We start from the raw sequence: 21,062 nt of genomic DNA on the forward strand, positions 1-21,062 counted from the left end.
AAAAAGACTAAATTTGCAGCTTTTTTGTGTTGATTTTGAAAGTACATTTCATATCCATCAACCTAGGCTAAAAATGAAGATTTCAAATCGAAAATAGGGCTGGCAGGAAGGCTTCGCCCTCCTGCTCTTGCATACCCAACGATTATTGTAATTTCGTTTAGATTTTAAAATGAAAATTTTATCCCCAAAAGTGTGTCCGGTTTTTTACATTCAAATAACCAATAAAAAGCTTTGTGACTGGTTCTTTGCATTTGCAACGGGTTTGCAACAAATTATACAGGCATTTAGAAACTTTTCAAAACTTTTAAATCAGAAATGCGTAAAATATTATAAGACGTGCAAAAATTAGAAGGCGCGCAAAGGCACGCAAAAAAGATTAAGGCGCGCAAGGAGCGAAGGCCCGCAAGGAGCGAAGGCGCGCTAGGAGCGAAGGAGCACAAGGAGCGCCACTTTTTAGAAGGCGCGCAGGCGCGCAGGGCGCGCAATTTAACAGACTCAATAATGATATGTGTCAGCTAAGAAATGTTTCTCTGACTTACCCTGGCACCTGTAGTTATCACCAAGAAGTAGAAATCCTTTTTTACACGAACATTCGAACGAACCAAGAGTATTAGCGCATATCTGTTCACAACCACCATTACTCACGCTACATTCATTTATATCTAGAAAATTGATAAGATATAGAATTGGCATCATTTTCGAGTGATTTGCTACACTAAATTCAAATTCAAGAGCGTACAAATCAAATCAAATTTTGATATTGACCATTTCATGGTCGAATTGAATTATTGGTAATGGTTGAATAGTTGGTAATGGGCTGGTTGTGCCCCTTTAACGGCTTCGTGTTCATTAGACGTAAAAACCTCCAACATTATAGACTGGTCCTAATTACCCATAATTCCTTTTGACCATGAAATGGCCTATTACACGTACCATTACAAGTTTTACCATCACTATCCAACCGGTAGCCGGGATAACAAGTACAAGCATATCCATTTCTTTGATTTAAACAAATATGTTGGCATTGATGTGTACCAAGTCGACATTCATCCTCATCCGTACAAACACGGTTGGCCACTAAACGATAACCTGAAGAACAGCTACATTTGTAGCTACCGACAGTGTTATGGCATGAGGCTTTGCATCCCTTTTGGTTGAATGCACATTTACAGAGCGCTTGTGTTCGGTTTGTATCGCCATCTTTGATCATGAGGTCTTCATTGATTTTACACTCATCAATATCTTTATAAAAAAGAAAGAACATTCGGAAAAAACTAGATCTTATCTTTGCTCTTACAAAGAATTAAATTGTAGTGTGGTTGCCAAGGACTCCCTAGCTCATTTTCTGAAAAATCTGCTTTGACCACCCTTGATATTATACCATATTTATGCTTATCGGTTCAATGGAGATCGTTTGACATGGTAAGATTATCTAAAAAAAAATCGGATAATTTGAGCCCTCGAGCCTTAGCAACCTGCTTGCTTACAAAAAAATGTTAAGACATCTTCAGCTGCTACCTGAGGATATTTAACTTACTTTCACATCTTGGACTATGCATTTCACTGGTATGATTGCTGATCACTTTACGAAATCCTTTTTTACACGAGCATGCGTAGTCACCACGTATGTTGGTACAGATTTGTTCACATGGACTCGATAAACATTCGTTAATCTCTATAAGAAGATAGTTGATATGAAAAACATATATAACAAGTTAAAAAATTGCAGATTAAAGTCTATTCACGATAAGTGTGCACTAAATTTTGCTTTACTTTTTATTTCTCGACCAATGCTTCAATCTTAAAAAGTTTGGTATCGTTGGGAAAGTAGGAAGGAGCTTATTAATTTACTGTTGTTTTTTTTCCGTTAAATTTGAAAAGAACATGAAGAAAAATGAAAAAGAAAAAATTTTTATAGATCGGTTGTATAAACGTTATTTTTACATCTTCGGAAAGCTTAAAGCTTGGCGATTTCAAAAATATATATACTTTAGTTCTTTCATTACTACACAGCTAAGTTTCCTTCATTTGTGAACGATTTATTTGGCTGACAATAATTTCTTAAATTTCAGCTCTTCACAGTACTGAAGGGTTTAAAGGGGGTTGCAAAGCAATACATCAATATAAAGGGATCTAGAAAAAAGTTGACGGAAGTGTAAGACAGTGTCATACTCAAGGTTAGATCGCCAAAAGAAAAAGGTCGGATCTCTTGGCGGACCAAGGTGATTAACAGGCTTGGAGGTGTTGAAATCTTTCAGAGTCAGTGGCTTTTTAAGCTACTGTAAAGCGATAAGGAAGTGAGGATTTCTCACCGTCTTTTGTTCACAGCTCAAAATGATAGTTGTGGTATGAATATTTAGCATAGAGATTCACTATTTTTAAGATGAAAATGCATTTCTTTATTACTGGAAAATTGTTTTCGCCATTGTTAGTCTCGTGAATCGCAGACACATACTTGATATAACTATGTATAAGAAAAATCTTGGGGTACTACCCTTGCCGACCGACGGGGGTGCTCCACTGAGGTTCGAAAAATGGACCCTACGAGGGACTCGACTGTAAAAAAGTATTTTAATTTTCTACTTTTTCCCTAAACTGTCCACCCTACGACAGACTGATTTTTTTATTTTAGTGTTTTTGCGACCCTACCTGGGACTCGTGGAGGTTAAAAAAGGTACCCTGACCAGCAGTGCATCCCTGTAATCCATTTTGCCCTAGTACCCCCCCGGTTTTTCTTCCATTTGAAGTTCGAAGGTCGCCACAGGTATGTTTTAAAAGGTAAGCAGATGCATTTGAGAAGTGTAAAATGATATTTACCTTTTTCGCAATATGTTCCAGTGAATCCTGACTTACATTTGCAAACATTAGGTTTGACACAATCACCGTTGATACATCGTGGGTTACAAATAGCTGTCATGGAGAACGTTATAAAAACAGGTATGAATAATGACATTCTTTAATCTACCCAGCTGGCACACAACGTTGTTTTGACGTTCAAATAACGTTATATGGACGTTATGAATGTCACATGGATGTTGTTTTGACGTTGTATGCCGTCTGGGTAAACATGCTCCACATTTTTCCAAATCATTTTAAGAAGTTTCTTACATCGTGCAGAGGGCAGTCATATAGAATCGATTCATCTAATAGGGGAAATTTTCCCTTCCCACAGTAGCCCATTTTTGTGGGGGAAGGAGGTTGTTTGCAATGTCACCAAAAGGTAGCTCTGATAACTAATTTCGGCCACCCACTTACTTTTAGACCCGCGAAACGGAGCCCTACCTTGTTGACAATCAATAGCTGTACGGATACGAGCCCATCCCGGACAGCAGAATACAGATGTGGCACTTCGTACGTGAAGTTTAGAATGTATGTATTTCATCTGTTTTGATCTGTGTAGTTGAATAAATGAAAGATTTGAAAATCGTTGACTGTAATAGTTTGGCACTTGAACTTCAATTTAGCTAGATTTTAGTATTAGTTAACCTATTTCTTGTGTAATTTTAAAATACCGTGAAAATCACATGCCAAAATCATATTCCAACCTGTGACAATAAATAGCCATTCAGCGCGCAATCGACGCAGAGGAAAAAGTAACTATGACGGCAATCCAAGATCTTAGATTTTAAGTTCAACAGTCAATATTTTTATTCGTGTTGTTGAAAAAACAACTCAAAAATGTCATCAATGCATTAAAAAAACAGTCATTATCGCCATCATCTTTAGATCTACAACCTGCGCCGTAATATTTGACACAAAAGGGGAATTCCCTCAAAACCTTAAAACTGCAACTGATTTTTAAGTGCTTTATAAAGTACGGTTGGAAAGTAGAGTTTTTAACTCTGAGTTTCAACATTAAACTTAAAACCTTAGATGTTTTAGGATCTAAAAGCTAAAAAATGTTCCAACAAGACTGGGAATATAGCCTGGAAGCCACTTAACCCATCCCAAATCGAAAAATCCGATGAAACAAATGGAAGTACGTCCGAACTTTAAATTCTGCAAAGCGTTGAAATACCTAAAATTGCCAATATATTTCGGCGCTGATGAAGGTCTGAATGGATCAAAAAGAGTCATTGGTAGAGAACTATAACATAAAGATCTGTCTATTATGTCGATTAGATTGAAGTATCAATCATTACATTATGACATTACCATAATTGGCTGCGTTTAGACGACCAGCCTGGCATTTGTAATTGCTTGCAGTATTCTTTTGATTCTATTGTTCCGCGCAATTGTTCGGCTTGTGAAATGCCTAATGGTGCCAGCGTGTTGGCATTTCGTTGGCATTTGAAATGCCATTTTGAGCAAAGGAATTCCCTTTTCTGGCATTTCAAATCAAACAAAGGAACCAAAACAAAGAGAAAAAATGACATTTTTGATTTTTTAAAGTATTTGCACGTTTTTTATTCAGTTCTTTCTATAGATTGTAAAATTTGCAAGATTTGCCATAGCCTAGCCCTACGGCAAAAAGTTTCAGTCTTAATGACTGCAGTTTTTGAGAAATTCCATGCTTTTCATTGTTTGATCAGTCAAAGTTGAGCTTGAGGGAATCACCTTTTCAGTAATGACTCTAAAAAGATGATTCCTTAAATGCCATGACAGAAAATACAATGGAAAAGCTATTAAAATCGAATCCCTCATGAGCAAATGCCAGTTGGTCTAAACGCAGCCATTATTAGTTTAGTAATTACTGTTGTAATTTAGGGAATCATGTAGAAGATTTCTTTTGAAAGAAACTCATTTCAATATTACACTTGGAGGTTTTTGGGGATTTTGTCAATAGTAAACATAGATACTGATATGCAGCTCTGCTAGATATTAATATGGTAAAATATGCTCTTCATCTTTGATTCTTTCTACAGTGATTAGATTGACACATGTGCGAGAGAATTTCTTTAATTTGTCGTTAGGGGTTGATATTTTATCAGCAAATTGATAAAACAGCCCAAGGGAGGCACTCAGGCGAATGGGAATCGGGACGTACCGCTGGTCAGGGTCCCTTTTTTAGACTCTGAAGATATCTGGCAGGATATCAAATTTACTAATTTCAACATATTATCAGGTAGGGTTGTCTTTTGGCTATTTTGGACAATTTCCAGAGTGAACATTAGAAAAACTTTCAATCTTTTGTCTACATTTTGTCATTTTTGCCACTTTTCAGGGTGAAAATGGGAATTTTTTTTCGATTTTCCTACCGACAGGGTCCCAAATTTACCAAACAATCATATCTGACAGGGTCCACTTTTCGAACTCCAGCGGCACGTCCCCGTCGGCCGTTAAGGTCAGTGGGGTAAAAAAGTGAGTGAGAGGAAAGAGAGAAGGCTGAGTTTTTACCTTGATTTTGTACAACGTGAAGTACACACCCATGCAAGTTTCTTGCAGCATGTTCGATAATTATCATATCCAGTATAATATTTGGTCAAATAAACGTACGAATTGTACGTAAAAACGCGTTTACAGACGTTGGCTCTGAAAAGAATATTCAAAGGAAAAATATAGATATGCTTTATACAGTTAAACCTCTGATCAGCGGACAATGTTATGGGGAAATGGGTAAGTGTCCGTTAGTAGACATTTTCATAGATTTGGTCACGAACATCACTTGTCTCCTCTTGAAATTATTGCTATGGTGATTAAAACTCCCAGTGGATTTTAGTAAAACTACTTTCTATTTATAAACAATCATTTAATGTCTCAAGGGACATAATCACTATGGTAATTGTTTGAATACGAAGCAAGTGATGTTCGTGACGTAATTTATGAAAAATCTATTAGAGGTGTCCGTAAGTGTAATCCATGTAATTATAATGCCTTAGAAAGGACACAAGTGAGATTAAGTATCGATAGATAGATAACGACGACGGACGAATTTTTTCCAGTCTTCATTCACGCCATGGCACTTTTTTACAGGCTGGTCAGAAAGCAAGCCTGACTTACCCCGCAATTAAATCTATCGATATTTAACCTCACTACTGACTTCAGTACGCGCCCATGGCTCTAAACTCAAATCTTATCGTTTAGAAACATTCACTACAAATGATAATTAAAGGAAGAACTTTTAGAAAACGAAAATAGATTATGAAAGGTCTACCTTACTTGAGACATAGGATCGCGGGAACAGTGCTTATAGAGAGCTTTTATAGAAAATATATTGCTAGGGAGAATGGTTTGCATGTCAAACCCCACCCAAGCTTAAGATGCAGTGAAAAGAACGACATAGTTTACTAGTTTAGAGGTGAATCGATTTTCAAACTGCGGGATACCACTTGGAATTAAAAAATTTTCGAATATTTTGACACACCCTTTTCTCAAAATGTATTACTGCTGCCGTTTAAAGTTAGTCTGATTATAAAATCTGCTGTAGTTTCTTTGCGTTTGCGATATCGTTTTTTCAGACGTTAACTACTAAATTTCTTACTTGTGTTTTCGATACCGTCGTCGAAAGAAATTTTCTTTATTAATTCATTACCATTCTCCCTAAAAACAGACCACACGCCACCACAGGGCTAATAACATAGATTTTTAAGCGCAAAGGGCTAGATGTCGTGCTTTAAGCAGGCAAAAAAATGAATGTCGGAAGAAATGTCGTTGCTATTGTTTTCGAAAATCCGCAAAGCCTCTGATTGGTCAAGCGCTGAAATTCTATTGCAATGTCATGTGACTTAAAGTCTATTCACGATAAGTGTGCACTCTTTTTTCTTTTACCTATAACTTTTGAAAGAATTCTTCAATCTTTATAAATTTGGTATCATTTGAAAGATATTAGTGAGTGGAACAATTTGAAATAAAAAAATCTTTAAAAAAATTCTAAAAATGAAGGTGAAAATGAAGAAGAAAAAAATGAAGATCTTGTAGAGAAGTGCTATAACTTTCATTTTCACTGGAGAGATTCTTTGATCTTAGGAGATCATCACTGTGAAGAAATTTTATTAAAATATTTATTCAATATAAAGTTATGATACAAAGTTCATAAGTGATTGACCCCAAAAAACAGCAAAAAACTGCAGAAAACAGCGTTTTTAGACTTCAATCAGCTTATAACTTTGTTTGATATCTTTTGACTGAATGATTATTTTTGAGAATTTTTTTCACAGTGATGACGTTCGATGATTAAGGACTCACTTCAGTGAAAATGATAGTTATAGCACTTTTCTACAAGATCTTCATTTTTTTCTTCTTCATTTTCATCTTCATTTTTATAATCTTTTTAATTTTTTTTTATTTCAAATTGTTCCACTCACTAATATCTTTCAAATGATACCAAATTTATAAAGATTGAAGAATTCCTTCGAAAGTTATAGGTAAATGAAAAAAGAGTGCACACTTATCGTGAATAGACTTTAGGTAGGATTTCCTACCTAGCCACGGCACACTTTTCAGCAAAAGTACGTTATCTAGCCCTTCGGGCTTTATAAAAATATGGCTGATAAGTGGCTGATACTTACCCACCAATCTGAAGTTTTCCATCCGTTCGAGCTTCTACATTATGTTTACAGCTCATATACAAAACCAGCAAGATTAAAACAATTTTCGTAACAATTTCCATGTTAAAATGGACTTTTATCTATCCATTCGGCGATAAATTATTTCTAAAGAAATGATATCATTTATCGTTAAAGTATTTTGTGCATCCCTATATATCATTGAACAGGTGGGGCCACAATTTTCCTGATTCCACTGCATTTGTGCCAAGGATGCTTCAGATGTCCCGAATAAACTTTCACCAGATTATATCAATTTTCAAAAACTTTTCGGACCCCTCGTTTGATAATTTTCTAGTCTTCTGTTTTTGAGTTAAAGAGTAAATCAGGTTTAATTTCTTTAAAGCGTTCAAATTTCTTTTCGGGAATAACTAGACTAGAGTCTACTTCTGGCTGAACTTTGCTTTTTGATAATTTTTGATGACGCTGAGTCCAGTGAAGTAGACTAGGAGCGTTTGGCGGGTCGCCATTTTGAAAAAGAATGTTTAAAATCCAAATAACAAAAAAACTACTTGAAGTTGAAAGGTCTAATCAAAAATGAGAAACAAACATCAATAACAGATTTGCAATCCCTTATTCTCAAATAAAAACATTGCTTCGTACTGTTTTTACCTTCCAAAAACAACTAAAATCTGGCGGACTGTTTTACAGTCCGCCTAAGCAAAAGCATATTACCATATACTACCGGGCCACTTAATCGCGCCATCCAGTCTATCAAAAAGCTTTAAGTGGACCCCGGGCTAGGGAATAACTTGCAAAAGTGTGAGAATACTTGCAAATAAAAATCTTTATTACATGATTATTCCATTTTAGATAAAAGCAAAACTTTAAGTTTCTTCTCAAAGACCCACCGTTAGTGTCAAATTTTGAAAAGATTTTGGGAAAAAAATCCATGGTCTCTGATACCATAGTATAAGAAAGCCGCGGCTGGAATGATAACATCTGAATTTCTGTTGTTCTATCTCTGTCGTATTTGATGACTATTTGTTGATCAAGAAATAAGTAATGTAGCATCTACAGGGTGTCCCTAATAAAAGTATCGAGTTTGAACATGCGATTGAGTAGAAAGTTTTAAGTGTGTATTCACAAAATTGTATTTTAAGCTCTCCCTCTTTTTTCTTTGTCATTACGTAACAATAAAAACATACTCTGCCTGTTTACAAATGCAACGAAATTACGATCATGAGAAAAACGCAACAATTAAAACATGTTTGTAAAGAATCGTATGCAAAACTATGAAAATAATAAAAATGGAATGTATGGAACAATAAAAAAGTAAAACGAGGGAATTTGAATTTTTATTAATTTTTATTTTTAAAGACGTACATTTATGCAACAGGGGAATAGTAAAAGGGCTATTGATTAATTTATACGTTGTAACTACCTTTTGTAATGAAGCCTATGTGACGGAGAACGTTCTTATATTTTAGCGATAACACACACAAACTTTTTTACTCAATCGCATGTTCAAACTCGATACTTTTATTAGGGACACCCTGTATAATGGTAAATTTTATTGGTTTGTCGTTAATACTTACTTCTCAGTGCGTTTTAGACATTAATGATATGCCCTTGATAATACACTTGCATTATAAGATCATTGTGCAGGAAAGATCAACAATAGGAAATTTAAACAAGCACAAAATGGCTGGGCTGAAAGAACTCAAGAATTGATAAAGTGCCTCGAAATGCCTTCACAATATTTCAGTGAAATCTTTTTAGAAATCGATGAAATAGTACAAGATAATTCTGTGAAAATTTCAAGCCAGCACCTTCAAAATTTATCATTCAAACTGACAGGAAAGTTGTCATATTAAATATAGTTCTTATAATTTTAATTTTGGCGAAAAACTATCGTTTCCACAAAATACCCCTAAAATATGTCCAAAATCAGTTCAAGTGTTCTATTGGGTACAGATTCAAAGATATCTAGCAATAAAAAAACTTTTTGTGAAGGAAAATTTCAAAAACTATCTACCAATAATAAACTGACAATCTTGATGTTCTTATAAAGGTCGGAGACAGAGATAGAACAGCAATTAACTGAAAAGACAATGCGGTACATATTCCAGCCGCGGCTTTCTTATACTATGCTGATACTCTAAAAGACTAAAGATTTACAGAACATTCAATTGAGAGAACATCATTTCCCAAACAGGAAAGTGGTGCTGCCCAAAACGGAATTAACTTCTCGATTTTGTAATTTTTTTGGTCACTATTCTGAATTTTTCATCTATTTCCGTGCCCTTGAAATTTGTGTGCCGAATTAAAAGGCAAAGACGGGAAATGTGGAATCATAAGACAGTTACCTGGTGAATTTCCTACTTAACCGGTGAATGTTATGTATTTATTATTCTTACCAAGTTGTATCAGTTATCTATCTTCCATTCATGATATGCACCATTGTAATGTCTTCCACGGACCCAACAGCTGATTGGTTGTAAGTGACGTAAAATCAGTCAATACGTCACTTACAACCAATCAGCTGTTGGATCCGTGGAAGATATTGCAATGATGCATATCATGAATTGCAACTTTCGGATGCTCAAAATTAACATGCTACCTTCTAGCCGTTTCGTAAAGTTTCCTTCCTCCCTGTTTGGAAAATATTTCCCTTTGAAGCGGCTAGTTCGAAACGCAGGTCACAGGTCACAGGTCAACAAAGTGCAGACCGGAAAAAAGATAATAAGATCATAACATATACATAACATAACATCAATACATAACGCATTAAATTACAAAAAAGTAATACATGTTATTTAGATATTATAAAATGACAATTGAATAAAATAACAACCTAGTGACACTTGCTTACAAAAATAATGACAAAATCATAAAATATGATGCCTAACAAGACAAAAACACGAAAAATATTTATAATACAGAATGTGATGTTGATAGTGTGAATGGATATAAAACGGCACCAATCAGAAGCTTGTGAGGTCCCTAAGAGAGTGGTTTTAGAAGGATGAAACTAATTAATCATTCAATTGTTATTTTAATGACTTAATGACAATTTTTGACAAAAATGTTGACAGAATCACAAAATATCATGTCTTACAAGAGAAAAACACCAAAAATATTTAGCATACCGAATGTGATGATAACAATATGGCTGGATATAAAATTACACCAATCAGAAGCTCGTGAGTTCTCTGAGAAGGTAGTTTTAGAGCGATGAGTTTTATTATATGTAACCATCATATAACATTACAAACATTACAATATGTAATATACCTGTTATACGTATAATATGGTTTTAAATTTTCTGGTCTGCGTTATACACGGCGCAAACTGCGAAAGATCGATAAAAGCACATGGTTAAATTTTGATGTTTGAAATGGTTTTATATGGATGAAATTGCTTGAGAATTATGTTTTTGATAATTCTTTGTGTTTTCCAAACATTTTCCTCTGCAATGACATTGATTAGAGTCAACCTGTCATCACTGACCTGTGACCTGTGACCTGTTGACCTGTGACCTGTGACCTGCGTTTCGAACTAGCCGCCTTTGAAGCAATACTTGCCATTTCAGTATAGTGTTGGCGACTGGATAACGCTTATATAGACGTTGTGAACGCTAGATCAGCGTTGAAACATCGTTGTGTGCCAGCTGGGACAGAGAAAGAAATCACTAAGACCAGAGTAAACCATAAAGCAATCCATGAATTATATCTTCCGGCTTTCACAAAGCTAATCTACAAAACCTTTCAAAACAAACCGACGTGAACACAAAATAAGAAAATGAAATATATTGCATCCATGAAATTGATAATCATTGAACTAAGACGGCCTAACTGCAACTGTGACGATACGTCTGATGAAACAACCTTTCATCACAAAATTTATGATTTGTAGACAGAGCTATGTATATACTTTTACAATGCGTCAATCCAGCTTTTGTCAATATTATGTTGAGATACTTAGATAAATATATCTTGTTTTAGTAATGATGCAAAAAGGGTAATTTTTCTCTGAAATGCTGAAAGAAAGTACTTTCCACGTCATTGTGTCGTATTTTCTATTAGAACAAAATTGTTATGGGTCACTATTCTTTCTATTTATGATCCTAGATCTCTATCATTAGATTGTATGCATAAGAGATACAATATACGTTTTTTTATAAGATCAAACTATTTAAGATGAGGAGGCTTCCATTGCCTAAATATTGAGAACAAGGCTGTATTGACTCTAAATCACCCAAATTTTTAGGACATCGTCTAAAAATGCTCACAAAAACGGTTAAATTAAGAACATGTTTAGAATATTTTAGGCTTAAAAGCCCAAAAAGTTTAGAACACCCGAATGCTTCAAAAATTTCGAATGTTCTAATGAATGAAAATTTAGGGTAAAAATACAAAATAAAAAATAAATTTATCCAAGAATCTTCTTTCTTCCTGCGCCTAGAACTTCTTTAGTAAGTACTTTTAGCGGTAGAGTTTTTTTGTCAGAAGAAAAACTTTCTAACGATAAGGATCATTTGGAAAGTACTTGGATAAGTTGCTCTTGTATTATTTGTTCTTTTTGAATATGTTCTTAAGAAAAACTCACTGAAAAGATCTGCGTACTCAGAACTTTCTATTCAAACAAATGTGCTGAAAGTTTTATAACTATCAGCATTTTCAAAGCATTACAATTAATACAATTATAATTAATCAGCTTCCATTTTTGTTTCTCGAACAAAAAGTTCTCAGAAAAAAGGATATCAAATATAATATTTTTGAACACATTTTGAAATTTTGACACAGTAGATCTCGGGAATGATAAGAGTTGGTACTACCCGGGGGGAGTACTAGGGTTACGAGCTAACGGGAGGGGTTGCCGCCCGACTTTCGACCCTCGGACCCTTACCGGGACTAAAAAGGAGAAAAAAGGGAAAAGTTTGTGAATTTTACGACCCTTACCGGGACAAATTTGAGCAATTTTGACCAAATTTCGATCTTTCTGGGGGTAAAAAGTTGAAATTTTCCTATTTTTTCTACCCTTAGTGGGACTGAAATTTGATTTTCTGATTTTTCCGACCCTTAGCGGGACTTTGGAAATCCAAAAAAGGTACCCTTAAGGGCGGCACATACCGTACCCTCCATTTGCCTAAGTACCATCCCCGGGGTACCTACAGACAAAGGGTGAGCGATCTACCGTAAGGTGCGGCTCTTAACTCTTTCCCTACTATTGTCGGATATTTCTACTATGTCTGAACTAGTCGTCTAGCTTGCAATAATAGGCCTTATCTATTGACCCAAGAAACAATTATGCCAAATTCCAGCCAAATTTGACCATTTTTGACGTCCCCTAGCTGTAAAGATAAGGCAGCATTTTGGCGCTAAATGCCCCGTAGTCCCAATTTTCGAAAAGGATTTGTCGCATATATTTGTCCATGATATATCCGACATTGGATAAAAGCCGCGGCAAATAGATCGAGTTGCTAAAATGAGGTATCTGCACGGAAAAGATTTTAAGGGTTTTTTGCCTTTATTTCAGCCTTCTAAAAGTGAACTATAAGGATGAAAAGCCTATTCTTTAATGGTGTAAAAAGTTAGAAAAAGAAAGTTACTTGGGCCAATTTTTGAAAATCTGACTTTTTTTGCCCTGAAATTGACAACAAATTTAAAAAAATGCATCGTAAGGCGAAACAAAAAAAATTTCTTGTTTCCGGAAACCGGCCAGGTGAAAAATTTTTTTTTTCTGACCCGGCCGCAAACTTTCGTTCGTTAGTAGTCCGTACTTGTTGTTAATGACAATACAAAAGTTATTGATTCAAGTGATAATTGGTCCTCTCTCTTATTCAAAGAAGCTTTATATATCAAACGCCTCAAGCCAGTTCTAAACAATGGCTTGAAAGCGTCTAGGGATTTGTATCTTTTTTGAATGAACTTTTTACGATTTTTTTTTTTTTTTACGATTTTTTACGATTTTAATTACTGTAATTATTCTCTACTTTTTAACATAAGATGCAGATTTGTGAATTTCAATTTTATTTCTCCTGAAAGATGTGTTAGATGTACACGAAATATAGAATTTTTAACAACAACATTTATCGTCATTTTTCTAATTAAGATTATGATGGTGAAATTTTTCGGATTATCCTTCGTTTTATTGTACTTGTTGTAATTTAGGGCATAATTTATGCTGTGTTTATACATAAAAGTTATTCTTAAACTCTATTTCAATGAGCCATAAATTATCAAAAATAGCAAAAAAAAATTATTTTCCGGCCGGCCGCATGATAACTTTTTTCCTTCACCCGCATTCCGGAAACAAAACATTTTTTATCATTCGCCTAATGTTCGATTTAAGGTAGTTTTTAATATTGCGTGAATATCACTCAACACGAGGTATTTAAAATGAATGCCATGTAATTTTAGCACTTTTTGAAACGAATTAATAACCAAATCAAAAAATAAATAATAAGAATATATTAATTATTAATCAAATTAAAAAACTTACCTAGGTGAAAATAAAAAAATGTAGTGTTTCAGGAAACCGACCGGGTATAAATAAAAACTTTTCTGACCCGGTCACAGACACGTTAGTAGTTGAAACATTAGTATTCATAGGGCTTACTTAATACTGTTTGTACATACGCATTCCGGAAACACTACATTTTTTTATTTTCACCCTACCTGATTTAAAAACAAGAGACTACTAATAAATCCTCTTATATCCGTAATGTACATATTCCGAAAATTCGGATGGTCTTGTTTTATTCCCCCAAGAACTATACATCAAATTTTTATGCCTTTCTGGTTGGACACATGTTTTATCCGGACCCCACCAGTCATTGACTTCACTATACCACATTGGAAAATGCGGCGCCAAATGTACCATAGTGCATAAACGACACAAGAATTTAGTGTTTATAAATTTTCCAGTTCCTTTCCAAAGAAAATATTGGTTATAGAGATCATCGTTATGGTCAAGATAAATTAGATAATCAGCTAAATGTTTTGGTGATTCAAAATCTTCGGCTAGAATGTAACTGTTGGGTGGTAGTTGGCGTTTGTAATCGTCACGATGGGCGCCGAAAACCACGGGAACGACTTTGTAGCTATAAATAGAAAAAAAATGAAGTATATATGCTTATTAAGAGCTTTGAATAGTGTACCTTACACATTTTTTTATAACAGTATCCACAATTTTTTAAGTCTGCTCTTAACTTTTTGGGTGTTAAGCCTAAAATTGTTCTTAGCTTGCTCTTAATATTTTCGCCATGGAAGCCTGATGTTCTTATATCGTTAATTCTTATAAAAGCCATGCATATATCACCCCTTGCGTGACATCATTTTACTTACCACACCCAAGTTTCCACAGTTACAGAAACTTTACCCAACCTCAGTGCCTATTATCGCATTTTTTGTGTTTACTTGGGATGACATAATAATCCCCGTCGTCCATTAGTAACGTATATAAAGCCTTGGATACACGGAGACAAGATGGCTGACATAATCCCCTGAAAACATGGTCTAGTCTCTTCCATATGAAATAAGGGAACTTATTTACTAAGTAAGAAAAATATTTTGTTTTTGCTTTAACCATCCTGTAAAATCACTATAAGAAATTTACTCATAGCAACTAAAGCTGAGATTACACAGTCAAAGTAAAGTAATACTTACAAAAGCGCATTCCAATAAGGTTTCTCCGTCAAGTAATCTTTGCAATGACTGTTTTCAAAAGCCATATAAAATTTATAGTCTGTGTTCAGCTGTTCAAAACACTTTATGTCTTTTTTCGAACATTTTCTACCACATAGCCCGTACACATCAACTGTTATGTATTTCTGTAAGTCTTTGATATAGTCTTGCCGGCCACTACCCGCATGACAATTAGACACAAACCAAGCAGCCATTTTCTTTTTACCTTTTGCATAATTCTCTAACGGCTTTGTAGGTAAGTCAGTAACGCTAAGTTTCGTTACAAAACGTTCGTAGGGTGCATTTAAAACGCTATCAACTCTGTACGTAGCTGTCCAGTTAAAAATAGCAGTGTCTGATGTTAAAGTTGGGTAATTATCTGATGATTCAAGTTGAAACCTGATTTTTATTTGGTTTTTATTTTGGATATCAAAAGGCTGCGGTATAGTATCAAGCTCTGAGTAGATAGCATCGACATGTGGTAACAAATTGATATCGTTCGTAAAAGTACACTTATTGACTTTGCATTTATCATTATCAAACTTCTGTTGAGTATTCACTGAAGATTTCAGATAAATGATTTTCGTGTCTTTTACATTTAATCGAACACGTAACTGATCCGTGACTCGATCACGCTTCTCGTTTGGTCCAGGAAATAAAGCCATTAAAACATCACGGTCACGCTTTACGTCTAAGACACGTTCTCCATACTTCTTCTTAGAGACACGTTCACGGTCATAGAATTCTCTTACTTCCTTATGTGTGTTTTTAGAGTATGTCGCATTATGAATATGTAGCATTGCAACCTCATCAAACGTGACAGGATAGTTGTTTTGATAAACTCGATCCACTGACGAAGGCTTCTTTTTTTGCATTCGATTGCCACTTTTAAGTTCTGAATTGCGAGTTGTAGTCATTTTACCATGTTGATTCATTTGGTTTAAATCTTCTCGATTGTTAACGACGATTCCAGAAGGTACAACCTCTGTTTGTATTTGTTGGTGACTTTGATGTTCTTTTTCGTATTCACGCTGTTGTTGTCTCTCTGCTTCCATCTCTTTCCTAAAAATTTCAAAAATAACAATAACCCTTTAGCAAACATGATAAAATTCTTCAAAGTTTAGATTTTATTACTGTGTCACATACCCGATGACACCCCCTGTCCACTGGGAAATCTTACCAAAATTTCATCCTCGGTGGCAAAAATACCCTACAATTTGAGCCCCACGGGAAAATTGACTTTTTTTTCATCTCCATTTAAAACTCATGATTTAATGCAAAAAAAATATACATTCAAAATCACCACTGAATTTTTTGACCTATGAACAATATCTCATTGGTATTAGATTTCGATAGAAATTTTCATCCCCACAAAAATCCTAGTCCTGAGAGACAGGGGTATTCTATTTATTGACAAAATTAGCTAAAGATTGGGCAAGTACTTTTAAGAGGCTCCCAGTGGTTTTCACGATGGCGTGATTGGCGTTTTTTTAAGTTCGTGATTTCATGATTTAAGATTTTAAAGTGCGTGATTAAGTGATCGGAGGAACCAATTTGATCAACGTGATCGAAATAGAGAGAAAATTTAATTCGTGATAACGTGGTTTTCAATTTTTTGCGTGATTTCGTGATTTATAGGTGAATGGGTGGGGCTTTTTTAAAGCTATAGTTACTTTAAAATTTATGCCATTGCTAAACTATGATGTCATTCAATAGTTTCAGAGAAATTTCAGCCAATCTTTGTCATGTTGAAGTCTTAACTCTTACTCTAAGGTCCCAAATAGTAGGGGGGGTCCGAAATTGTACCTCTAAAAACTCTAAAGAGATAACGTAATTACAGGCCACAAGCAGGCTATTTAGAGCAATTCAGCTTATGATAGCTGAAAATATTTTCAAAAAATAAAAAATAAACGAGGGGGGGGGGTCCTAATAAGAAACGGGAGGGATCCTGATGGATATGATCGAACAAACATATCCTCCTCACACAATACCATGTTATCTTTTCCATCCCCGTTGAATTTTCCGACCTGAAAACAATGGAATTCCAATCTCCAGCCATTAAGCAAATGGGGATGTCAACACCCATCGAGTTTCAGTCCTTGATGTTTGACATCTACCCCCTCCCACTGCCTGAAAAATTCCTACCTGGTCTGTGAGAGAATGGGGGTATAAGCATTACCTTTCTTCTTCTGCTTGATATTCAGCTTCTTCTGCGTCTCGTTTCAATTGTTCTTCGATCATTCGTTTTGCTTCATCCTCCTCCGATTCATTCGCGTCTTTTTGTTCCTTGTCGTCTTTCTTTTGTTCCTTAACCTGCTGTTGACGTTGTTTCTTGATCTCTTTTTCAGCTCGTATTAAACGATGTAATTTCTTTTGACCGTATTCTCGTTCACGCATGCGTTCATCATGTTCATCATCGAAATGTTTTTTCAGATTCTTCAAAGTTTCTTCAAGTATTTTCTGACGATCTACAAACTCTTTTTGTATTTCATTATAACTTTCTTGTTTCTCTAATATTTGGCTTCGTGATTCTTTGATTGCTTGGAGCTCTTCTTTAAAATGTCGACTTTGAACTTCTTGGGAATACTCAAGACCATCAAGTCCATATTGAAGCTGAGTGAACTTGATTCTGTTTGATTCTTCCTGATCATCGTTGGTCGTAGCCAATGCTGTTGTTTTCTTTACAGTTCGAAGTACAGGGTGTCGCTCATTTTCTGTTGATAATGTTAAGATCTCGTTATGTGTAGATTTAGGTCTAGATCCAGATCCCTTATAATAATAAAATACCAAGAATAGTAGAGAAGCAAGTAAACCAATTCCAACGTAGTTGATCTTAACTCTCATCTTTAAAATTTTATAAAGATACTAGATCATCTCGTACAGTAACATGACAAGATATAAGCATTTACATCTCACTTCAAGCAATAGATAATACCACTATTAACACAAAACTTTATTAAAAACTTATTCAATAGATCTGCTATTTGACAGATGATGAATAAAACAACAACACAGGAATAGATAAATGTTGGAAAACTATTGTTAAAGTAATCTCAGCTTAAACAAAAGGGATAAGGATACATCATAGTATAAGAAAGCCACGGCTGGAATATGTACCGCATTGTCTTTTCAGTTAATTGCTGTTCCATCTCTGTCTCCGAGCTTTATAAGAACATCAAGATGCTCAGTTTATCATTGGTAGATAGTTTTTGAAATTTTTCTCTTACTTTCCTTCACAAAAAGTTTTTTTGTTGCTAGATATCTTTGAATCTGTACCCAATAGAACACTTGAACTAATATTGGACATATTTTAGGGGTATTTTGTGGAAACAATAGTTTTTCGCCAAAATTGAAATTATAAGAACTATATTCAAGATGACAACTTTCTTGTCAGTTTGAATGATAAATTTTGAAGGTGCTGGCTTGAAACTTTCACAGTATTATCTAGATGTACTTTTTCATTGATTTCTAAAAAGATTTCAGTGAAATATTGCAAAGGCATTCGAGGCACTTTGTTTATTTTTTAGTTCTTTCAGCCCAGCCATTTTGTGCTTGTTTAAATTTCTTATTGTTGATCTTTCCTTTACAATGATTTTATAATGCAAGTGTATTATCAAGGGTATATCATTAATGTCTAAAACACACTGAGAAGTAAGTATTAACGACAAACCAATAAAATTTACCATTTAAGATGCTACATTACTGATCTCTTGATCAAAAAATAGTCATCAACTACGACAGAGATAGAACAACAGAAGTTCAGATGTTACCATTCCAGCCGCGGCTTTCTTATACTATGGATACATCAACGAGTAGCTCAATACATATAAAGGAGGTACACAAATTGTAAAGGGAAGGATGTACGTTGATTGTGTGATTTAATTGCCCTTCAGAAAGTTCTTAATTTATCATGGATAAGACAGAAACTTAATTATACTAATTAGATTATAAGGCAAGATAGAGGAGCGTATTATGATGAGTACTCGTGGCAATTCATTTAAATCATGTAGAATTGCATAAAATATACGATAGAATACATTTTTTTGTAAACAACTCCAGTTTTTGAGCCAACCCCAGGCTCAGCGCAAGCGGGAAGATTGGGGAGACTTTTGTCTCCCCCATTTTGAGCAAATGAGAATTTTTTTCAAATTCCTGGCGAATTTTATCTCATAGCATTCAGCCTCCCCACTTTAACGGTTGTTCCACCAGGCCTGCAGCCCTGTTGTTGTTTAGCATTCTAGCTCATTTTTTGAAAGGTTTTCTTTGACCATCCCTGATGTTATACCATATTTATACTTATTGGGTCAAGGTCAAGGGCTATCTTTGACATGGTAAGATTAGATCTAAAAAGCTTACACTTTACGAAATGTTGAAAAAAACCCTCATTTGAGTGCCCGAGGCTTGCAACCTGGTAGCTTATAAAAGAAAAAATCGGAAACAAAATTTGATAACAGAAAAAAACGTCTCTAAAAAATGATAATGCAAGGTTTTAACTTTTGACAATACAAATGAAGTATTTTAAGACAGTTTTGTGAAATATTGATATTGTTTTGTATAAGATTCGCATTTCTCTTGTTACTTTTCTGGAATATTTCCACTATTTTTCTCGGGATAACAGGCATGTTATTTGGGGCCCCCCCAGCGGTTTGCGTGAATGCGTGAATGGGCTTTTTTGGTTGCGTGAATGCGTGAAAATTGAAAAAAAATTGCGTGAATGCGTGAATTAAAAAAACTTGCGTGAAAGTGAAAATCCATTTTCTATTGCGTGAATGCGTGAATCTGCCCTGTTTTTTACGTGAACTCGGGGAATTTCCCTTTTCACCCAGTTTGCAGAACGTGGCACGTTTGTTCGAGATTTTGAGTGCAGCACTCGCCAAAAGTCGAGTGCAAGTACATATTTTTTCTTTTATAAGCATAACGTTTATAAGCATATGCAGGCTCAGTTTTTGGTCACTAAACAATGGCTCTATTGTTTGAGATCAATAGAATGCTAAGCATAATGCGAGCCTGATGTAGGGACAGACACTTGCTTATAAAAAAAACCATGTATAGATTAGTCAGGCCTCACCACAAATTTTTAATTCAAAGAAATATTTAATACCCATGATGCAGACTTTTGAGAACCTCATTTCTTGGCAAAATCAGTCTGAAATGGAGTCGTATTTAAGCACATCAGAGTGTGAAAATAGAAATTTTCCCCTGTCGGCGCAAACCATGGTTGCGCCTCCCTTAGTCACTATGTTTTCGGCCCCTCCACGTTAGGAAATCAAGACGCGAGCCCTGATTAAAAGTATTCTTTTTAAAATTTTTGTTTGCTCGCTTCGCTCGCAACAAATGTTCATCATTTTACCTCATTTTGCAAACTATCAAGCGATCGTACCTCGCCTCTTAACGAATTTAGACTACATTCTTTTTCAATGGTGTTAAAGATAGCATTTTTAGCCAACCGCGAGGTGACAGAAATGCAAAAAATTTCCTCTCTGCGCAAACCATGGTTGCGCCTCCTTACCCCTTAGCTAAGCATTATGGTGTCACCCTGGAGTTTGTTTGACCTATTTTTGATAATGATTAAGATATTTTTTGTACAAAAATTCTATCGCGTTACCTTAACCTGGATAAGTTTCACCTTTTCTAAACGACAGTGACATGTTAGAAGAATAAAATATTTTGCGTGATGGCATGTGATTAAAGTTAAAAACTTACGTAGCGCTTTAAGCTAATGTGCTTATAGTCAGGTGTACAGGAAAAAATCACTACTGAGTTAAGTTTTTCTCAAGTGCATGACCAGATCCGGTCGAAAAATCTCGAGTGTAGCAGCCTTGTCATTTTGGTTCCGCTGGGGCGCCTCGTATACGAGGGCATTCTACCATTTATAGTAGATTGCAATGTCTAACGTCTGCCCCACTCTCGACTACTTAACAAAAACAAACGACTTCTCTGATAATTC

The 21,062-nt window shown here is 35.1% G+C and overlaps 2 protein-coding genes across 2 annotated transcripts in view; both read right to left on the reverse strand.

Annotated features, from left to right (window-relative positions):
• The window catches only part of LOC136823206 (uncharacterized), a 33,234-nt gene extending 25,621 nt beyond the window's left edge, over positions 1 to 7,613 (reverse strand). The window contains exons 1-7 of the mRNA XM_067079379.1: positions 7,449 to 7,613; positions 5,338 to 5,472; positions 3,283 to 3,392; positions 2,818 to 2,910; positions 1,538 to 1,675; positions 934 to 1,242; positions 540 to 662 (exon numbers count right to left, since the gene is read on the reverse strand). Coding sequence (XP_066935480.1) covers positions 540 to 662; positions 934 to 1,242; positions 1,538 to 1,675; positions 2,818 to 2,910; positions 3,283 to 3,392; positions 5,338 to 5,472; positions 7,449 to 7,549 — 1,009 coding nt within the window. The 5' untranslated portion in view covers positions 7,550 to 7,613. The remainder of the gene's footprint in view (positions 1 to 539; positions 663 to 933; positions 1,243 to 1,537; positions 1,676 to 2,817; positions 2,911 to 3,282; positions 3,393 to 5,337; positions 5,473 to 7,448) is intronic.
• Positions 7,614 to 13,988: 6,375 nt separating this feature from the next.
• On the reverse strand, positions 13,989 to 18,039 carry LOC136823208 (uncharacterized). The gene is made up of 3 exons (XM_067079381.1): positions 17,295 to 18,039; positions 15,098 to 16,177; positions 13,989 to 14,532 (listed from the first exon to the last, which is right to left on the reverse strand). The coding sequence occupies exons 1-3, from the start codon at positions 17,957 to 17,959 to the stop codon at positions 14,130 to 14,132; spliced, it is 2,148 nt and encodes a 715-aa protein (XP_066935482.1). The 5' UTR covers positions 17,960 to 18,039; the 3' UTR covers positions 13,989 to 14,129.
• Between the last annotated feature and the right edge of the window lie 3,023 nt (positions 18,040 to 21,062).

The sequence above is a fragment of the Clytia hemisphaerica genome, unplaced genomic scaffold (assembly GCF_902728285.1).
Source record: "Clytia hemisphaerica strain Z4C2 unplaced genomic scaffold, Clytia hemisphaerica genome assembly, whole genome shotgun sequence".
NCBI lineage: Eukaryota > Metazoa > Cnidaria > Hydrozoa > Leptothecata > Clytiidae > Clytia > Clytia hemisphaerica.

Bases quoted from the DNA above. Each gene is read 5' to 3' on its own strand.
- LOC136823208 (XM_067079381.1), bottom strand. From the start codon at position 17,959: ATGAGAGTTAAGATCAACTACGTTGGAATTGGTTTACTTGCTTCTCTA. The intron at 16,178-17,294 runs GTAATGCTTATA...TGAAATTTTTAG, and splicing joins TATCAAGCAGAAGAAGAAAG to GAAAGAGATGGAAGCAGAGA. The intron at 14,533-15,097 runs GTAAGTATTACT...TTCTATTTATAG, and splicing joins CCTTATTGGAATGCGCTTTT to CTACAAAGTCGTTCCCGTGG.